Source organism: Otolemur garnettii, unplaced genomic scaffold, assembly GCF_000181295.1.
Source record: "Otolemur garnettii isolate 467f Iridium unplaced genomic scaffold, OtoGar3 scaffold00011, whole genome shotgun sequence".
Lineage (NCBI taxonomy): Eukaryota > Metazoa > Chordata > Mammalia > Primates > Galagidae > Otolemur > Otolemur garnettii.
The window spans coordinates 34,126,434-34,147,685 of NW_003852406.1; the positions used below are offsets into that span (position 1 = coordinate 34,126,434).

The 21,252-nt window shown below is 37.9% G+C and overlaps 2 protein-coding genes across 4 annotated transcripts in view; one reads left to right on the forward strand and one right to left on the reverse strand.

Moving 5' to 3' along the window:
- The window catches only part of EFL1 (elongation factor like GTPase 1), a 138,060-nt gene extending 127,209 nt beyond the window's left edge, over positions 1-10,851 (reverse strand). The window contains exons 1-3 of the mRNA XM_003784590.3: positions 10,793-10,851; positions 9,869-9,972; positions 7,610-7,677 (exon numbers count right to left, since the gene is read on the reverse strand). Coding sequence (XP_003784638.1) covers positions 7,610-7,677; positions 9,869-9,959 — 159 coding nt within the window. The 5' untranslated portion in view covers positions 9,960-9,972; positions 10,793-10,851. The remainder of the gene's footprint in view (positions 1-7,609; positions 7,678-9,868; positions 9,973-10,792) is intronic.
- Positions 10,852-10,973: 122 nt separating this feature from the next.
- The window catches only part of SAXO2 (stabilizer of axonemal microtubules 2), a 20,788-nt gene continuing 10,509 nt past the window's right edge, over positions 10,974-21,252 (forward strand). Inside the window, exons 1-2 of one of the 3 annotated variants that reach the window (XM_012801877.2) lie at positions 10,974-11,070; positions 20,149-20,351. In XM_012801877.2, the coding sequence (XP_012657331.1) occupies positions 11,033-11,070; positions 20,149-20,351 (241 nt within the window). In that variant the 5' untranslated portion in view covers positions 10,974-11,032. Of the gene's footprint in view, positions 11,071-15,967; positions 16,195-20,148; positions 20,352-21,252 lie in introns of those variants that run through there. The other 2 variants (XM_012801878.2, XM_023510099.1) reach the window with 2 other exon arrangements.

Sequence of the window (21,252 nt, forward strand, 5' to 3'; positions counted from 1 at the left end):
TCATTCTTTAGCTTTGTAGTCTATCAATACGGACAGCGGCTTCACATAACTATCCCATCCCTTTCCAACTCCTTACCCCCAACCCCCAACACGAACCTCCTTCCTCTCCTTCCATAAGCTTTTCCCTTCCTATCTTCTTTCCACTGTCAAATTTTTGAAAAACTAGCAAAGTTTACACTTACTCATTTCTTTCATTCAAAAGTCATTCAAAAGAGTCTCTTTCATTCAAAAGAGAATAATTTATTGATATAGGACTGCCACATTTATTTATCCACATTAATTTCTTAAGTTTCCATTTCCACAGCTCTGGCAAAACCAAAGTCCTAAAAGCTACCAATGACCTCTGGCCAAACACAATTATCTTTTTCAATCCTCACTTTTCTTGCTTCCAGATCAATACATAGTTAATCGCCCTTTCTGTGCTCAGATGAATATGGAAATTTTTTCCAAGAATCTGAAATCTGGAAGTTTCCCTCCTATCTGGGCTTATATGAATATGCAAATTTCCCCAAGAGTCTGAAATCTGGAAGTTTCCCTCCTCTCCTTCCTTAGATTCCACTGCTGATTTCCCTTCACTTCTCCAACCTCTCAGACAACCCTTCCTTCAAAACGTCTCAGTCCCTGGTTAGTCCTCTAAATGAGTATGTTATTAAGCACTGAGTTAATACAAAACATGTATAACACATAAATAACAACAATACAGGTCATCACCATGGCTCCTGGCTGTAATCTTAGCACTGTGGGAAGCCAAGGCAGTAAATAATATATTGTTGCAAATTTTAAGCCTTATATAATCATACCAAACATACTGTTCTGTATTTTTACAGTCTATCAATACTGATACTGTTCTTTGTTCAATATTATATTCCTAAGATTCACTAATGTTAATTAATACAGCTATAATTCATTCATTTTCATCACTGTAGGACGCCACCTCAGAAATCCACCACAGTCATTCACCCATTCTATTATGGATGGACATTATAAAGTACAATTTTTCTGTAACTATAACTGAGCTGATACGAACATTCAGGAGTCTCCTGCACACTGCATGGAGTGCAATGTCTGAGTTATTAAATTTGCACATATTCCACCTAGATATTTTGAAATTATTTTCCAAAGTAGTTGGACTGGTCCATATTCCCAACAGTAAAATAGGGCTTTGTTCCATAATTTTAATAGCACTTGATATTACTGGACCTTATTTTTAAAATCACATGGGTAACAAATGGCATCTTATAGTTTTAATTTAAATTTCTCCTATTATCAATGGGACTTTTCTAAGTAGTGGCCATCTGACATTCCTCTTCTCTGAGTTTCCTGTGTATGATTTTTTTCCATCTTTCTCTTGCTTGTACCATAGGTTTATTTTGTTTGGGGTAAGAATTATTGAGAGCCTCTGAATATTAGTCCTTTGTCAGTTATGTGTGTTATTAATACGTGAATTTTCCCCCAGGTACCAGGCTTATTTTTTTACTTTATGGCAACTTTGACAAATATGCTCTTAATTTATAGTAACTGAATTAACGTTTTGTATAACAGCTTGACATTTTTGTCAAAAAAAAATCTTCCCTGAAGGTTGTAAAAGTATTACCCTGTATTATTTTCTAAAAACTTTAGTTTTGCCTTTCACATACGTGTCTAAGTATTTTAGCTATGTGCAATTGATTTTTGTGTATGGTGTTAAGCCGAAGCCCAATTTTTCTTCTCCCTACACAATCAATGGCTAGTGGACAATTTGAGCAGCTCACCATTTCTCCACAGATCCAAATGTCAGCCTATATACATATGTATCTGTTTCTAGGTCTACTATTCTAGGCCATCAGTCAACTGCATGCCTCAGCTGATTTCAAACCACAAATTATAATACATTTATAGTAACGTTTGCTATCTGGTAAGACATATTTGAATACTCTACTCTTCTTTAAATGTGTCTTAGCTGTTTTGGGGTTATTGTTCTTTATTTTTTTTTTTTTTTTTGAGATGAAGCCCCAAGCTGTCCCCCTGGGTAGAGTGCCGCGGCATCTCGCTCACAGCAACCTCCAACTCCTGGGCTCAAGCGAGTCTCCTGCCTCAGCCTCCCAAGTAGCTGGGACCACAGGCACCCGCCACAACGCCTGGCCATTTTTTGGTTGCAGCCATCATTGTTGTTTAGCGGGTCTGGGCTGGGGATTCGAACCCACCACCTTAGGTGTATGTGGCTGGCGCCTTAGCCACTTGAGCCACAGGCGCCAAGCCGGTTATTGTTCTTCTATACAAATTTTAAAATCAGTATGTCAAGTCCAAATTCAGAACTGTTGAAATTTTTACTAGACTTGTTCAATCTATTGATCAACACTGAAAAATTATTTTTTATATACTGGGTCTGCCAATACATGAACATGGTATACCTCTCCATTTAAGTTGTCTCCCTTATCTCATATTTTTTATTCTATTTTTATGCTTTTGAATAGTACATATTTTTAAATGACTGTATATTATCTATTTGTTGCTCACTTTAAATTGTTTTTGTATCCTAAAATTTGCTAAATTCTTATTAATATCCTAGCAATCTATATACTCCTTGAGCATTCTACAAAGTCACATCATCTATTAAAAATGCAGATGTTTGTTCCTTTCCAAAATTCATACTTTCTATTTTTTTCTTCCCTTATTACTGCGGCTAGAACATTTAGTACAATAGAAACAGAAGTTACTATACAATGAGCAGAAGGGCACAATAACCATTCCTGCCTTATCTCTAACTATAAATAGGAAAGTTTCAACACTGTATCATTAACTTACTTCAATTACTGCATTGTAAGTTTTTTTGTAAATACCCTATATCACATTAAAGTTCCCTTTACGTTGTAAAGACGTTTTACCACAAGAGATGTTGTTTTATTAAATGTCTTCTGTATCTATTAAATGATCATAACTTTCTTTAATCCATTAACATTGTGAAATTATATGTTAAACCAATCTCAAATTCCTTGGCATAAACTCTATTTGGTTATGAAGAAGCTATCTTTTCATATGAGGTTAATAAGTATGCAATGTCCAATTTCCTTAAGTACTGAGTTTAAGAGTTGGTATCTCTGACATTTCACTTTGACACTTATTTTTATTGAGAAGGTATATCCTCACTCTTTCAAATGCATGTTTTGGCTTGAGAGTATCTTTCCATTTTTTTTTTTTTTACAGCAATTTTTGTGAAGCCATGGATAAGTAAAAAATGTGTTATTTTCAAATATGAGTTCTGTTGATGAACTTATGAAGTGCAGATAGCTCAAAATATTAATGAAATATTGGGAAAGATATGGCTAATGAACGCATAGTTCATTAACAGTTTTAGAAGGTTCACCCTGGTGATTTAATCTTGAAAATTAGACATGTGGGAGACCTGACACCAAGCTGGATAATGAGCTGAAAACTATGGTGGAAGAAAATCCATCACAACCTAAAAGTGAATTAGCAGCAAGGTTTGATGTTATTATTCCAACAATATTGGACCATCTGAAACAAATCAGTGAGGTAAAGAAGGTATATACGTGACCTTTCCCTGAATTAAAGGAGCATCAGAAGAGAAACTGTCTTGAAGCTTGCCTTTCTTTGTTGTCATGACATAAAGGTGAACCATTTCTATGCTGTACTGTTATGTGTGATAAAAAACGGATGCTTTCTGACAATCCCAACATTCAGCACTATGGTTGGATAAAAAAGTGCCAATTTCTTTGACTGAACATGCAGTCCAAAACTGCATATTCAATCAAAAAAAGCCAATGGTGTGTGTATGGTGGTCCAGCACTGGTATTACCCACTACAGCTTCAGTCAATCAGTTAAGGAGATGTCTGCTGCAACCCACTGTATAAAATGATGAGGATGCTTGTGATTAAGCAACCAAGATTGGTCAACAGAGACAAGTCAATCCTCTCGGAAGACAATGCTTGACCACATTTCATACAAACAACTCTGCTTAAACCACAAGAGCTGGACTTGGAAACTCTCTGTCATCCACAGAGACAAAGTGATCTGGTATTCACCAGACCTTGCACCAATCAACTACCACTTCTTCCAGGCTTTGGATCACTTCTTACAAGTGAATTGAATATTTAATTCTCAATAAGCTATCGAAAACGCCTTTTGGGATTTCATGGTCACTTGCTCTCCAGGCTTCTTTGTTGCTGGTATAAACAAGCTACCAGTAAGAACAAAACTGCGTTGACAGTTTAGGTGGATATTTTAAATTCACTGTACTCAACTTTTGATTCGAAATTGAACATTTCATATTGGATGACCTAATGCAATGCTGGATTCAGTTTGTTAAAGAGGATTATAATTTTTATGCCCATAGCCATAAAGTTATCATGCAACTTTCTTGTTTTGTTTATTCTTACTGGACTGTTGGTGTCAAAGTTATGCTATATTCAAAGACAAAGACTATTTCCTGTTGTGGGCTTTTTCTCCCAAGTCCCAAAATGGCTCCAGTAGAATTGAAATTATATATTCCTCAAATATTTGGTAAAACTAGACAGTTAAACCATCTGAACACTTTCTTTGTGGAAAGACTTTTGCCAGTCAATTCAATTTTGTTTGGTTTTGAGACAGGGTCTCATTTAGTTGCCATGCTAGAGTACAGTGGTGTCATCATAGCTCACCACAAACTCAAACTCCTGGGCTCAAGAAATCTTCCTTCCTCAGCCTCATAAGTAGCTGAGACAAGACAAGATTATCAAGTAGCTGGCTAACCTTTTTTTGGTAGAGATAAGGTACTGGTATGTTGCACAGAGTGGTCCTGAACTTTTGGCCTCCAGGGATCCTCCCACTATGGCTTTCAGAAGTTCTAGGATTATAGGCATAAGCCACTGCATCCAGCCCAATTCAATTTCTTAAATGACTACAGAATAATTCAAGTTTTCTATTTCTTCTGGACTCCAAATGATAGTCTATTAAAAATGCAGATGTTCGTTTATGATAATGTGAAGTCAAGTTACCATTTTCCAGGCATTTTTCCCATTTCACCACTTTTTCTTTCAGAAGCATTTTTTTCTTTTTTTTAATGAATAATTTTTTATTATGGAAACTTTCAAACATACACAAAACTCGCAGGATAACAATAAAATGCCCATGAATTCATAATCCAGCCACAATAATCACCAACATGTTTGCATTCTTGTGAGTCTATTTACTTTTTAATATTAGTTATAGTACAGGGCCTGGTGCATTGGAAGCCATTACAAATACAGTAGAACAAACCTCTGTAAGTTGACTATCCAAAGGACCACAACAAACTGGTAAACATTTGCAGGTGATCAACAAAAGGAACTAGGCCTAATGTGCTGATACATACAAGTGGTGCATGTCTGACCCATGAAAATTAGGTCAACTTAGGCCAGCTGCTGTGGTTCACACCTGTAATCCTAGCACTCTGGGAGGCTAAGGTGAGTGGATCTCTTGAGCTCAGGAGATCAAGACCAGCCTGAGCAAGTGTGAGACTCTGTTTCTACTAAACAGAAAAACTAGCTAGGTGTTGTGACAGCTACTCAGGAGACTGAATGAGACTCTGTCTCAAAAGCAAACAAACAAACAAAAAGGTCAACTTAAGGAGGCGGTCAGCTATGGAGGTTCTACTATACTTGTAGAATAAATAAATGATTCAATAAATCAATCAGCAGTGTCTGTTATAGAGTACAGTGGTTTCTATACTCTATTTAGGGATGCAAAGATAAAACAAAAGGCTCATAGCCACCTCAGTGAATTTATAGTCTGGCTGACTGCAGCAGATACGAAGTCACAAAAGTTAGGTCAAACAAGAAAAGGATCTGAGTTCTTAAGCTACTGTATTACAGACTCAGGGAACACTTTTATATCCATTTACTCCTTGTTCCACTGATAAGTAACCGGCAATGGAACCACCATACTTTGCACTGGATTTGAATTCTTACTCCAACCTCTTCCCTGCTGTGAAGTTTTGGGTTCATTGTTTAAATTTTTTTTTTTGCAGTTTTTGGCTGAGGCCGGGTTTGAACCCACCACCTCCCGTATATGGGGCGGGTGCCTTACTCTTTTAAACCACAGGCACCACCTCATTGTTTAATTTTTGTTGGTCTCAGTTTTATGACTGATAAAATGGAAAAAAAAATTAATTCTTTAGAATTGTTTGAGAATTAAATGAGAAAATGGATGTAAAGCACAGGGTCCAATATATAGCAAGGGCTTATGGTGATAGCACCCTCATCACCAGCATCATTTTATCACTATCTGTCTCTCTATTCTCCAAGAAGATTTTTCTGTTTTCCAGCACAGGCTTCCATTTTACCACTTTTAAGTTCACTGCCCTAAACTTATTCATTATGTCCTATTATTACCTTATTAATCTCTACAGCATTTTTCTAAACTAATATCACTTCTTCTGCCTCCTCTTTTCTTTTTCATCAATGTTACGGATATTTGTCAGTTGTATTTTTTTGGCCAGTCAAAAATATTTATATGTACTTTGTAGATTTCCCGAGTACATAAGTCACATTAGGACTCATAAATACCAAATGTTCCTCAACAATGTTAATGAAAAACAAAACAAAAAGTTTTCTGGTCAAGATAAGCATGACTTGTCTATATTGCTAGTATTTTTTTTTTAATTAATAAACTTTCTATTTTTAGAGCAATTTAAATTTTACAGAAAAACTGACTGGAAATTAGAGGTTCCCACATAACCCCTTCTCTCCCAATCCCAGTTTCTCCTATTATTTACATTTTGTATTAGTGTTTGGTATAACACATTTATTATAACTTATGAACCCATACTGAAATATTATGATTAACTAAAGCCCATACCTTATATTAGGGTTCACTCTTTAAATATACAAGGACAAGTGTCCACCATTATTCTACTGTATTTGTTGGTTATGTTAATGATTTTTCTAAGAACAACCTTTTGGCTTCATTAATTCTTTCTAAAAATGTCTGTTTTCTACATCATTAATTTATTTTTATTATTTTTATTATTTATTATTTATTATTATTAATTTTTTTCTACTACCAAGTAATAGTCCAAGTTCTTTTAACTCACAGCTAGAAATAAAGATCTCTTTAATTTTATTTCCTAAAATGCTATTTTCATCACGACCCTCAGGCTTAGGAAGGCTTCCTTTTGGACTCAGATTACTTAAGTTAACTTTCAAAGTCTTCTATCATCTTATACCTTCTCTATACCAGCATGATTTCTCTCCCACTGGTCTCTGGGCAAATGCTCCCCTCAAATCAAGCACAACACACAAATTTGCGTTTGTATACATTTTACCTCCCACTACCTAATGTTTTCTCTGCCTTCTCCTTAAACAAACCAATTCATCTACCTGTAAAGAATCTCATGGTGAAATTTTCCACAATCATCATTTGACTTTTTCAAAACTCACTTTTGCACTTACTAAATATTAATATAAAGCAAAAAAAAGCAAGACAGAAGCAACTTTTTTCACCATCTATTTTACCTTGTTAAATGGATTAGCAGTGATTTAGATGCAAGAACTATGTTTTATACTTTTTTGGGATTTCTAAAAGATATAGCAAATGGTTGCAGTATAGCTAATATTGAAATGCAACATATATTTATCAAATACAACAATATACCTTGCCTGCTAGGCGGCTGGAGATTATTCCATTGCTAGATATAAGACAGTCAGCCAGAGTAGTTTTTCCTGTTAAAATAAAATAACAACATTAACTCAAATCTATGTTTTCTTTAAAAGGGAGAGGGATTTGTTCCTATAGATTTAGTATCTGTAAGAAGTGGTTTAGCAAAGATTTCCTATTTACCTATGCTGGTGACAAAAGACTCTTCTTAGATTTTTGAACAGAAATATGACCTGGAAGGACACACATGCTACTAGTGCTCTACAGTGTTGCAACCTTGTCTCTAATAGATCCCTGTGCATCTCATCAACCTCATCTGGAAAGCTGTCAAGCAACTTTTATTTAAAAAACACATAATTTTTCTTAAATTGAAGCAGACTGTATATAGAGAAAATGAAGACTTTCAAGTGATGAAGCAAACCACCATGCCAATCTGCGAATCCAACTTTCAGTTACTACCATCTGTCCTATAAGAATCTGATAAAGTTTATCATAATTATTACATCAATCACCCCATATTCATATCACTAATCATGCTAATAAACTTAAGCCCTTAATAGCACACAACAACAAAAGGACAAGAAAATCCTTATTTAGCAAAGAAATTCAGGAAATCTACCTATATTTCCTACTATTTGCAACATAGCCTGTGGAGAGCATCAACTACACTGTAGCTACCATTGGTAAACTTCATTTTACCAATGAAACCCAGTGTTCAGACCCAACCTAGAAAGCCACTTTATAACAAAAGAATCTCTTTGTAAACTTAGTATACATTTATAGTTACCTTAATTTAGTTTTATTATACAACTAAAGTCTACACAATTTCATGTGATATGAACAGGTAACTTTGTTTAAACAATACCATGGGTATACATAATTATTACAGCAAGGTTGGAGCAACAAAAGGAGGATTTTTCCTTCAGGACAAATCTTTACTGCACTCTAGGAAACTCAGCAAAGCAAGCTTAGAATCTGTGTAATAGTTCAAATCAGACTAATCAGTAGGAACCTGAAGACCTTTTTAATGCTATGCTGTTTGCCATGTAGATACAGGGGGGCCATAAAGTTCATGTGCAATTTTAAACTGTGCGCATGAACACCATGGCTGCCCTGTATAATGTATCAGCATATAATTCTAGAGCACCAATTTCTTGCTACCCAGTAAAACAGAATTCATTCTAGACACAGCAAGCATGGATCTTCCAAGAATGTAAATAAATACCAAGAAGCAGGATTGCTTGAAGCACACTCTTGTACTCTTAGCTATTCAGGAGGCTGAGGCAGAAGGATCATTTGAGCCCAGGAGTTCAAGTTATGGTAAGCCATGATTGTGCCATTGCACTCCAGCCTGGGTACTAGAGGTAACTCTGCCCTTCCCAAGCGCTGGGCTGGGACCACATGTATTTCCTTCTTCCTTTGCTGACACCTGTAATGTCCCCATATGTCATCTTGAGCCCTCTGTCAGGCAGCATCTCCAATGAAAATTATGCTATGCAGCCTTTTCCTAACCATTCCTAGTTTCCTAACCTTCTAGTTCTCCCAACTGTCGCAGTCTATCTTTTTCCTCATGTTTATCTCATTTTTCCCTATCTCACTCTTAAAATCTCTACTGCTGGGCTGGTTCCCTACTCATAAATCTCTACCTCCTGACATGCTTAGTAAAATATCTTGAACTTAGCAGATGTTCAATAAATATCCGAGGAGGGTCTGTGCCCAAGCGCAGTGGTTATGGCGCCAGTGGCAGATTTGAACCCAGCCCGGGCCAGCTAAACAACGACGACTGCAACAGAAAAATAGCCAGACATTGTGCCAGACGCCTGTAGTCCCAGGTACTTGGGAGACTGAGGCAAGAGAATTGCTTAAGGCCAAGAGTGTGAGGTTGCTGTGAGCTGTGACACCACAGCACTCTACCAAGGGCAACACTGTTAGACTCTGTCTCAAAAAATAAGTAAACAAATAAATATCTGATGAATCATGTAACACAGGCTCTGAGGACATTTCAAAAGCAAAAACTCAAGTTCTGATTTGAAAAACAATGTGATACTACATAGAAGAATCCCAATCACTAGCCACGTTTATTCCAAATGCTTTACAGCAAGCATGTTTCTCTAACATCACAGAAGACTGTGATGTAAGACTTACTTCTTTCTTAGCAAACATCACTGCCAACTTGCCCACAGCTTCACTCCACTGAGACATGTAGAGACATACTCCCCATTAATGAAAACACATCATTTAAAAAGGAATTCTTACCATGGTCAACATGAGCCAAAACACAGATATTCCTGATGTTGGCAGTGTTCTTCTGGAGTTGAACCATCTTATCCAAACTATTGAGTACCATGGCTACTTATTTCCTGTGATTAAAAATTAAACACGTATTACAAATTTCCCAGGGAATAAAGGTCAGGGGTTAAAAAAAAAAAATCAAATCCTGGGAGCTGACAAGACTTCTCAGATACCTTAACTAAGAACCAAATGAACGTTTATTGATAGGATATGCCCACTCAGGCCCAAATGCACCTTGAACATTACAGTATGGTATCACGGCTACACTTAATGGAGTTTTGTCCTTCCGGGTCCGACAGCTGCGATGAATCACGCAGCTCATAGGGGCTGGGTGCACAGTGACACCAGTAACCCTGCCAGTGGACAGGCACTCGGATAAGGTCCTCCAGGCCAACGACTACGTCCCGGCAAAGTTCTACTCCGGAGGGAGAGAAGATGCTGACACCTCTCCCTTCCTCTCTCAGCCTTTCCCCAAATCCCTCATGATATCCTTCTGGTGAAACGCCCGTTTCTGCCTACAGAACCCGAATAAAGTTTTGGGTCACGTGCTTATATCCCAGCAGGTGCACTGCAGGCCTTTCACTTTTTTCCACATGAAAAAGAAAAACTTCAACATTCCATTCATTTCTGGGGAGACCTGCTTTCCTTTTGAGGATCCTGGGTCCATGCAGAGGAGCCGCCGCCCGGGCCCTGCATCGGAAGAGACGGTTCTGGCGACAGCCGCTCGCCGCCCGGATTCGCCCCTAGTCCCCGGTTCCCGCCGCACCACTGCGGCGACCCAAATCCCCCAGCTTCGTCCAGAAGCTGGCAGAGGGGGACGCCACCCCTGCCCCCCGCCGCGTGGGGCCGCACTGACCGGTCCCGGCCGCCCACCAGCCCAGCTCATACCTTCCGGGCCCAGACACACACTGCGCGGAAGAGTCGCCGAGAAATCTGTGTCCAGACTCCCGAGGGGGCGGGGTCGGCTGACGCTCGACCTTTGACCCGCGCGCGTCTCAGTCGCTACGGAAGCCGGCGCCGCGTCCGTCTCCCAGGATCCCGAGGTTGCCTTGACGAAGGCCGGCGCCGAGTAGGTGGAGAAGCAGCTTTCGCTGAGGCGCGGCAGCAGGCGCCTTGCGAGCCGAGAACATGCGGAGCTGGTGTTTGTGTCAAATTTGTACGTGCGGGTAAGAAACGGCTGCGGTAGCGGCGGGCCGGGGCGTGGGGGCCGAGCTAGGACCTCAGTGGACGCAGCCCGCCCTCGGGGACCCTGAGAGTGGCCGCCCACCGGAGACCCAAGGCCGAGGGCGCAGCCCGGTCCCCTCTATCTGGACCCACTAATGCTAGCTTCGCACCCGCCGGCCACCGCGAGGCGTAAAACGTATCTTTGTAGTCCCTGAGGGGCTCTAGCCAAGGATGCAAACAAACTACAATGCCACCCGCGCCGGGTAGGTAATCCTTGTGGATCAGCCAACTCTGGAAGACTGGTAAGTGGTGGGGTCTGATCCGACCGGAAGAATGGAAATTATACCAAAAGAAAAAAAAATTAAATAGTGGTGCGCGAAGTCCCGCGTTTGCAACCCCTATTAACACTTGGTACCATCCCCAGCTTTTCAGCCGCCTAGCTGAGCAGGTTTCTGTTCCCATCCAGGCAGCACTTTTTGGGGATCATACTGAAAAAGTAGTGCAACAGTCCTCATCCTGAAACCCAGAATTGGTCTGTGAATCCTGCTTAACGACTTTCCACCTCCTGGAAACAGTCTTTTACTTTCTGAGCTTCACTGTTGACCCAGAGAGTAGATTATTATTTGCGAAATAAATATGAATATGTCAGTCCCTTCAAAGGAAAAACAGCCACATCTTGATGGAAAGCAGTTACTTTACCAGTCTCATAATAATCAGTTTGTAATTAGATGTAGTTTAAAAGGTACAGAAGGCCACAGCCTCCAGACAAAAGCTGTGGGACCCTGGCGAATATGGACACTTAGTTAACTTGAAGTTTGCTGCAAAAGAACTTAGTAGGGATGCCAAGAAATGTGATAACGAAAAAAAAGACTGAAAAGGCCAAGATTAAAAAGAACATTCAAAAAGGCAGCATACACACTGCAAGAATACATGCTGCCAATGCAATCTGCCAGAAAAACCAAGCCAAAAAAAAAATCCCTTTTTCCCTCTTTTTAAAATTTCAGATTAATATGAGGGTATGCAAGATTAAGTTACATTATCTAGGTTTGTAAAGTGCCAGTTGTAGTTGATTTTTCACCCAGGAAGTATGCCATATACTTACCAAAACCCCTATCCCCCATTCCACTTCTCCCCTTCTCTCATACGGGCCTGTAGTAGTTGATCTTCTAGTTTCTACTTAATATTGAATACACATTGTTTTTGAGACAGGGTCTTGCTCTCTTGCCTGTGCTAGAATGCAGTAGCATTATCATAGGTCACTGCAATCTGAAACTCCTGGGGAAGGTGAGAGAAAGAATGGAGTTGAAAAGGATAGAAAGTCATTTGACTTGTGCCTAATATCCATGGTGGCAAATAACAAGAACATATGCCTTCATTCCCTTCATAGGATCTCCTGAAATAAAATTTAAAAACACAGGTAGAAATAAACTCATAGTATTGAAGAGAATGGGAGGAAGACTCACTAACAGATGAGAGGTCAACAATTTTTGGGAAATAAGAACACAGAGATACACTGAAGTAAATGTTCTGAAGTATACATGGGAGCCTGTCTGCCAAGTAGCGCCTGAGAGACACCTATGTTCACAGGTTAAGTAGAGGGTAAATGGGTAGGGTGTTTTGAGAAAGATTAATTCAGAGTCTAAATTGAAAGCACCTATATTGTTTGGCTTTTTCATCTCTTATTCCTACAATTGTCTCTGCCAAATAAACCACAGGCAGCTGACACCTGCCCCTAAAGAGAGAAGAAGATGCATTTTTAACTAAATTAGTTGTCCAGGGAAAGCTAAGACTCCCAACTATAGAAACCTACCATGAAAGCAGAAAAGTCAATAAATTAGATGCTATACTAGAAAGTTTGAATGTCTTGAATGTTTGTAAAATACAAAGAATGTGAGAGAGATTAAAATACTAGAAATTTAGAGAAATGAAAAACTGTACAATAAAATTATGATTCAAAATGAAGCGAAGTACAATTCAGGATGATTTTTAAAGTATTTAATAATTGATAGCATGAAAAGATAATTTACTTAATTTTGAGGCTAGGAACTTTTACTTTGAATGCCCTTAGAGTCATGATGTTGAACCATTGGAAGGAAAAGAAAGTCCCTCTATGTTCAATGGCCCAGCATTAAACTGTGTGATCATAGTCATTGTAATGTAAACATAATTACATGGGTTTTTAAACTGGTTTAAGACTTTTAAAAAGAGCCTATATATAAAGCATGGCTATTTCATTGTGCTAAAAGACAAAATCTAAACAAGTAATAGGTAATAAATATAAAAAGATAACTGGCAAAAAAAGGGATGTGAAAGGAAGGAGAAAAATTAGAGAAAAATATTTAGAAACTAATAATTTTCTCCATCATTTTACAAAGGAGGAAAATCAAAGAAAAGTGTTTAGCCGCTAACAGCCTCACCTTGCAAAGTAAGGTATCCAGAAATGTTTAAAGTTTGTGGAATTATAACAAGGGAGGAGTATCACAAGAATGAAAAAGCATATATCTCATGTACTCAATATAAACCCAGTAGATGACCGCACCCACATAGGAGAAAAACTCATTTCAATTCAAGTCAGGGGGAGGGGGCCCAAAGGAGAGGAGAGGGAAGTTTGGGGTGCTTCCACTGAATGGGCACAATGTAAGAGTGTATGGCACATCTTTTGGGTACAAGAGGGACTCTACCTAACAAATTCAAATACTGTGATTTGGTTGTTTGTACCCTCACATTAACCTGAAATAAGAAGGGGGGGTTTAAATGTTTTAATTAAGACACATGTAATCAAATGAAAAATCCTTTTCATTCAGATGTTTGCTCCAACATCACACTATTAAAAATTGCAACCTTCCTGTCCTGTCCCGTCCCATATTCTCTGTCCTACTTCCCTGCTTCATTTTTCCATTGCCCTTACATACTACGTATTTCTCTGACTGGTTTGTTATTGGCTACTCTTTGCCCTCCCCCAGGATGTAAGCTCAATGAGAGCAGGGAACTTTCTGAATTTTCTCTCTTAATGCTATATCCCTGATGCCCTAGTTATTGCTTATTAAGTACTTGCTGAATGAATGAATGACCATATAACAGTGGGGAGTGGTATAATTAAATCTTCATCTTTTATGTTAAGACTTGGAAGTTAGGAAGATAAACTGATAAATCAAGATGTTCAAAAGTTTATAAACAAGTGTTACAGATGAAGTTTCCAGAAAACTAAAAAGCAGAAATGAGTTTTTAAAAGCTGCTCTGGGGATTGGAAATGCTGGAACAAGAGCCTTTTTTTTAACCATTGTAACTCCTCAGCACTGTTAGATTTTTTACATTGTGAATGTATTGCTTTGATAGAAATAAAACTAAAATGACAAATCCCAAAATTTTGACTTGATTCTTGTAACTGAGTGCAGCTATATTCTGATGAACTTCTTTCTATGCATGGGCCTGTGTACACCACCTCTAATTCTTCCAAGAGTCTACGAACCTGTGTGACACTATCAGTTCAACAATTTTCCACAGTCTCCATTGTCAGCAGATACTACTGACTCTGACTGACAATTGAAGTTTCTTAGATAACTTATGGCACCACCTCTTCATTCTTTCCTATACTGTAAGTCTTTATGTGGCAACTTCCAGGCAAAAACCCCTTATTTTGGTTCAGCACCTATATAGCTCAGCGGCTAGGGTACCAGCCACATACACTGGAGCTGGCAGGTTGGTATCCAGCCTGGGCCTGCCAAACAACAATGACAACTACAAACAAACAAAAATAGCCAGGCGTCTACAGACTACAGAAACCTTATATTTTAGAATGGTCTGACTTAACTTTTTTGTTTCCTTATTTCAGTTTTTGTTAGTTCTTTAAGGCTCTTCTTTTTTCTGTAATTATGCAATAAATATACATAAGGCATGGTATAACAACCTAAGCAAAAAAAATCTATAATATAATAAAAATCCTTCATGATACTTCCCCCCATAGATAAGAGATGTTCTTTAAGACTTGTTTTACATTTGCTTAGGTTTTTTTGGGTTTTTTTTTTTTTAATTAAGAATAACAGAGTTAGGCAGTACCTGTGGCTCAAAAGGGTAGGGCACCTGGCCCCATATGCTGGAGGTAGCGGGTTCAAACCCAGCCCCAGCCAAAAAAAAAAAAAAAAAAGAAAGAATAACAGTATTTTGTGCTACTATTCTATAATCTATTACTGTTTACAATCTCATTATCTTTCAAAAGCCAACCTTATTCTCCAACTACATACAATTAGCTTATATGATACATTGTTCAGTGCTCTTATTATGGACAACACAACCTACTATGGTTAGTTAGGCAAAAAAAATTTATTAAGGAGTATAAATAATTCACTTGGAAGAACTGAAGAAATGATTTTCAAAATAAGCTTCCAGGAAAATTCCCAGAAATCTCACCACGGAACTGGACTGACACTACCTGCAACAGAACTGTTGACTCCATCCAGAACTCCTTATTTATGCCAACTTCAGAAGAAATCTGTCAAGTCAGGAAACCACCTTGCAATTCAGAATGCCATCTAACTACTGGCTCCAGTCTCTCTGTGCCTCTACCACAGTGTAAGCAAGCAAATGAATGTTGCCTGGCCTCTCTCCTTAGGCACCTCCATTATGAATCAAAGTCCTATGTGAATAAATCTAGTATATAAAGCCTAAATTGTGTGTAGAACCTGTCTGCAAGGGTATCAGAAATTCCCTTGTTAACTTTTCAGCTTCTATAGTATAACAAAACACAAATTATGAGAACAAAATCAGAGTTTCCACCATATAAGGCTATATCATAATTTTTTCATTATTTTTATTTTTATAGATATCCTTGTAGAGTTTTTGTTTCTTAGTAAATTTAGAGTTTATTGAAGGTCTCTTATTGGAATGAAATTACCACATACAGTGTTTTTTTAAGATAAAATAATCTTTCAGTTTATTTGTTTGCACAGGCACCATCATTGTCCACATGGAACCGCAAAGATTTATGAAAACTCTGGTGTGTTTTGCCCCACAACTGAATATTTGGAAAAATATCCTATGTATGCCAATGTTCTTCCACCTCAAAGTCTTAAACCCAAGCAAGAATTTCAAGCATCCCGTGGTAAAATGGAAGCAATAACTACATTTAAGTAAATATTTAGCTACTATTAAATATTTACTTTACTTATTTTCTTCCCAACTATTCTGGTCTTAACTAGTAAACACTTAACTATTTTCTAACTATTTAAATTGAACTATTTAGTTGATTTAAGTTGAACCAATCTAATAAGCAAGAAACTAAGTCACAACTGAAGAAGAACAAAAAGGTGAGAATTAGGTTCACAAAGAGAAGAAAGAAAGGAAATAGAAAGTTCTATTGATTTTATTTTTAACCTCCGAAAATAATTTTCCAGTATTGCTATTACCTCAAGGAATGCAGTAGCTTTCTAATTGTTGTATTTGTGTCTTGTCTACTCTAGTTTCTCTAAGCTGATCTGTTTTTAATACTTTAACCTGCCACAATGATTTTTTATAATGCAGATCTAATCCTATCACCTTTCTGCTTAAAATAATCCTGAATGTTCTCATTATATGTAGCATAGAGCAGACTTTTTACCAGAGTATAGTTTGCTCCCTACTTGTTTCTCTATTTTATTTTTACTTTAATGCTTTTTTCACTGTCTTATACTCCCATCCCATAGGCCATTTTTTATTATCTTGAAAAATGACATGTTTTCCTTTACTTAGAGCTTTCCAAAGTACTATTTTCCTAGTCTGGAACAAACACTGGGTGCCTATTGTGTGCTACTAGGCATTGTTATTAATACTAGGCTTCTGAAAATAGAATGCTGAGATAACAACAGACATGCTTCCTGCTTTCATGGAAGAAAGAAATGCTATATTCTTTCTTCCCCTAGTTAATACCTATTCAATCAGTAGATCTCAATTAAATTTTCACTTGGAGAATCCTTCTCTGACCCATTTTCAATTTTAACTAAAATTCTTCATAAGCTCTCAAAGCATTGTTCTATAAGTTATCATTAGATAAGTTTCAGTGGCACTTGAAAGCAGGAAGCACGTCTGTTGTTATCTCAGCATTCCATTTACATAAGTCTTGTATTTATATAATGTACAGTGCCTCGTACCACACAGTGACACCCAATGTATGTTCAGTGTGTGATAGGCAAATTTCCCTTAAGCCTAAACTTTTCATTTGGACTTAGCTTTTTGGAACTCTTTGTATCTTTTTGCCATTTAGGTGGATTTATTTATTATTTTACTTAAATATTAATATATACACTATATTTCTAAAAGCCATGTCCTTGGAATTCTTAACTTGATTTCCTCATCTTGACATGTTGACTAGGTAATAAAAGTGGATTTATCTGTATGTAAGAATAAGGTATCATTCTGTACTTTTCTGTGTAAAGAGATGTGTGAATCTGTACAAACTTTGGATCTTTTAATAGCAGTACAGTTGTAGCACAATTAGGTGACTACCAGAGTTGGCAGGAAGTCTGCTCTGAGGAATAGGATTCTGGACATACCAAATGTTTCAAGATATATCAGATGAATAAAGAATGTATTCACCCTCTACTACTTCTTCATAGGAAGTTGCTCTGGATTTAGAGGTGTACTTTCTAATACTGACCTATTAGGTATTCTATCTAATGAGAGAAATAGAGACTTCTAAGCTTTCTCTCTGCCTTTTTCTCCCTGATTCTCTCACCCCCTAATGGTCTTTTAGCCTGTTCCCCTCTAGCTGGTATTTGGGAAGAGCAAAGGACAATTCAGATGTCTTGGGAAGCAGAGGTATGTGATTTCTACTATTATACATTCTTTAAATAAAGACATTATTAAGCCCTTACTAAGCATGAAGCACTGTATCACTATGCTGGTGAGGAAACAGTCTAGTGGAGGTGGCAGTCAAAAACATCACCCAATTTATGAAGGACAGGTTCAGGGTACCTTGATAACCGGAATTTTATCAGAGAAAATGAGCTAAACCTTGAAGGAGGTTAAGCAATTAACTGGATCAAGAGGGGAAGGAAGTACATTCCAGGCAGAGAGAGTAGTATGTATCAGGAAGGGAGGTGGGAAGTGGGAAATTCTCAAGGTCTGCCAGCTACAGTAGAGAAAGAAAGGAAGCACAGTGAGAGTTGAAGCTGATGAAGGAGGCCAGACAGCCTTTAGGCCATATTCTGTTACCTCTATCCTTAGAGCAGTAAGAAGCCATTCAAAGGTTTGCTTCTATTTTTTTCTTTCTTTTCTTTTTTTTTTTTTTTGAGGGTAGTTTTGGGTTTGGGGGTCAAGGAGTATAAAGGGGATAAGGTAGAGGCAAGGGGGATATGAGAGCACAAATGACCTGATCTGATTTACATGTGAATTGATTACAATTGTCACACTGTGGAGAAAAGAGTACCAGAGTGGAGGCAGGTCAGAGAGTTCAGGAAGCTGTTGAAGCGACTCAACTGTTACGAAAGCTTTGAAAATTATGGTGCTGACAGAGATGGAGAAAAGTGTTTGGATTTAAGAGAGATTTAGGCGGCAAAATTGCCAGAGTCAATGATAGGCTAGATATGGGAGAGAGATGAGGTATAAAATGTGAGTCCTGGGTTTCTGACTATGTGATGCCATTCACTAGAATGGGGAACAAGCAAAAAGGACCAGATTTTGGGGGGAAAATCGTTGATACTATTATCAACTGAGCATACTGGGTTTTGAGGTACCAACAAATATCCAAGAAAGTATTGTAGATACTGGTGTGGAACCCAGAGAAAATGTCTAAGCTGAGATTTAAATTTGAGAGTCACTTCTGTATAGGGAGTAATTGAAGCTCTGGGAGTATAGGAGTTGTTCTCAGGGGTGAACAATGGATGAGGAGAGGAGCGTGTGTAGGTTCAAGTCTGGAGGAACTCCAACATTGATTTCCAAGTACAGGTGGAGGAAGTTGCATAGGAGACAGAAGAAATAGGAAGGCAGGAAAGAGAATTTCCTAGAAATAGAGTGGACTGTAATGTCAGTTACTGCTGGAGAGGTCAAGTCAGGAGAGGACTAAAAATATCTGAGGGATTTGATCACATGGCAGTCCCTGTGAACTTTAGAGCTGTATTAGGAAAGTGTCAGTGCTGAAAACTAGACAGAAGTTGATTAAAAAGGTAGGTTGAAGGGGATGAGAAAATAATGGTAGAACATGATACTTTAAGCATAAAGTGAGTGAGTGACATGCCAACAGAGTCCACAAGATAAAAGCAATCTGTGTAGACTTGGAGTAATAATAGGATAGTAGCTTTAACATAGTAATATGTACCAAGCATTCTTTTTTCTAAACATATGTATGTATCCCTAAAACAACTCTGTGAAGCAGATATTGTCCCATTTTATATATAAGGCAACTGAGTTATAGACAGTTTAATATAGCCAGTGACAGAGCAAGGATTTGAACCTAAGCATTTTGATCAGTCTCAGGCTGATCCACCAGACGACCTCAGTGTCTTCAACACATCCTTTGTCGCATAATGTTATAAAACTGCCCTCTGGCCTCCTTCCATGTCAAGGGCTGGTGGAACATCCCAAGATGAGTAAGACTTATGACTGTACTAGTCTGTACTATGAATGTGATTTACCTCTAATGGCCAGAGTTACTAACTGTGTAACAATGAGCAGAAAGAGCAGGACTTTAGGATGAAGAAAGCATGCCCAGTAGTGTGCTAGCATCTTTATAAAGAATAAGGATTTTGACAAAGTGTACCCAGGGTGGTATACAGGTTCATTAAATCGTTTACCTGAGATTTCCTCACAGGTTAATTAAAATTCAGTTACTTGTGTATTTATTTAACTTATGAGCCTGTTAACTAAGCATTTCTCAAAATGCTGTTTGAAAACTAGAATTTTTGACATACTTTCCTAGAGATATTTAGTTACTGGATAGGACCTTATAAAGGAATTCAATAACTTTTTTCAAGTACTTTATCAACTATTACCATCTTAATATCTTCTCAGACTTTTCCCGTGAAAAAAAGCCTTTGAATTTTCAATAACTCACTGAAATAATTAGAACTAAAAGAACCTGTAAGGCTATGTTTTAAATTTATATATTTCAGGTCGGATTATCGTCCTTATGAAATAGTCAAACAGCCTCGCCACATGCCAGAAGAATATAAACCAAAGCAGGGGAAGATTGATCTTGATACCACCTATAAACAAGATTTTTATTCCTACAAAGTACAGCCTGTGGCAATAGTCCAGCCTCTGGAAAGACAACAAATTAAAAAAGGAAAGTTGGACACTGTCCCAACCTATAAAGGTAACTTGCCATTTCAAAAATGAAGAAGCCAAAAGACAAACGCTTCCAGCTTTAAAATCAATACTAAATTATAACTTTCGTGTGCTACTAAACTTACCTGAACAGTTCTTACAGGAAAGAACTTTTTTCTTTGGTCAAATTAGTAGTATATAGTTCCAAAAAAAGGACTATTTGCTAGATTAATATTTAATAGACCTGGATTCCTGACCAAATTCAGCCACTTAATTAGTTTTCTGTATCACAAAATATATATAAAAAAGGATGCCATTCAATAAACATTATGTCACATTTGTCAGTCACATTTAGTTGGCATTGGTCCTTTCTTATCCTAAAATGAGTTAAAACTACTGAGAATAGTGAGTCTTTGAGAAAGTGAAATAAATAGCAACCATCTTCTCCATTCAAGTTCTGAACTAACCTATGAAGCAAAAGAGTTACCAGATGGAGAAGCCAAATACTACTTTCATACTAATAAAAGTGGAGGATAGAGCTTTCATCTGTAAGCAGATGACTACTGATTCTGCACCTCAGAATAAGATAGGCTCATCCACTCTATGGCAACTACAGAGGAGACCTGCTTCTCTGAAGCTTCCAGCATGGAGGAAGTGCATATACTTTCTGTTGCTGACAACTGATTTGGAAGAGTGTAAGCTGGACAAAAGCCTATCTAATTTTCTTTCTTTTTTGTTTTTTTGAGATAGTCTTTGTCGCCCCTCAGTAGAGTGCTGCTGCATCGTCGTTCACAGCAACCTATAAATGTTGGGCTCAAGCAATTCTCTTGCCTCAGCCTCCCAAGTAGCCTTCTCAGCTTGAAGGAAGTGCATATACCTTCTGTTGCTGACAACCTCTAAATGTTGGGCTCGAGCAATTCTCTTGCCTCAGCCTCCCAAGTAGCTGGGAC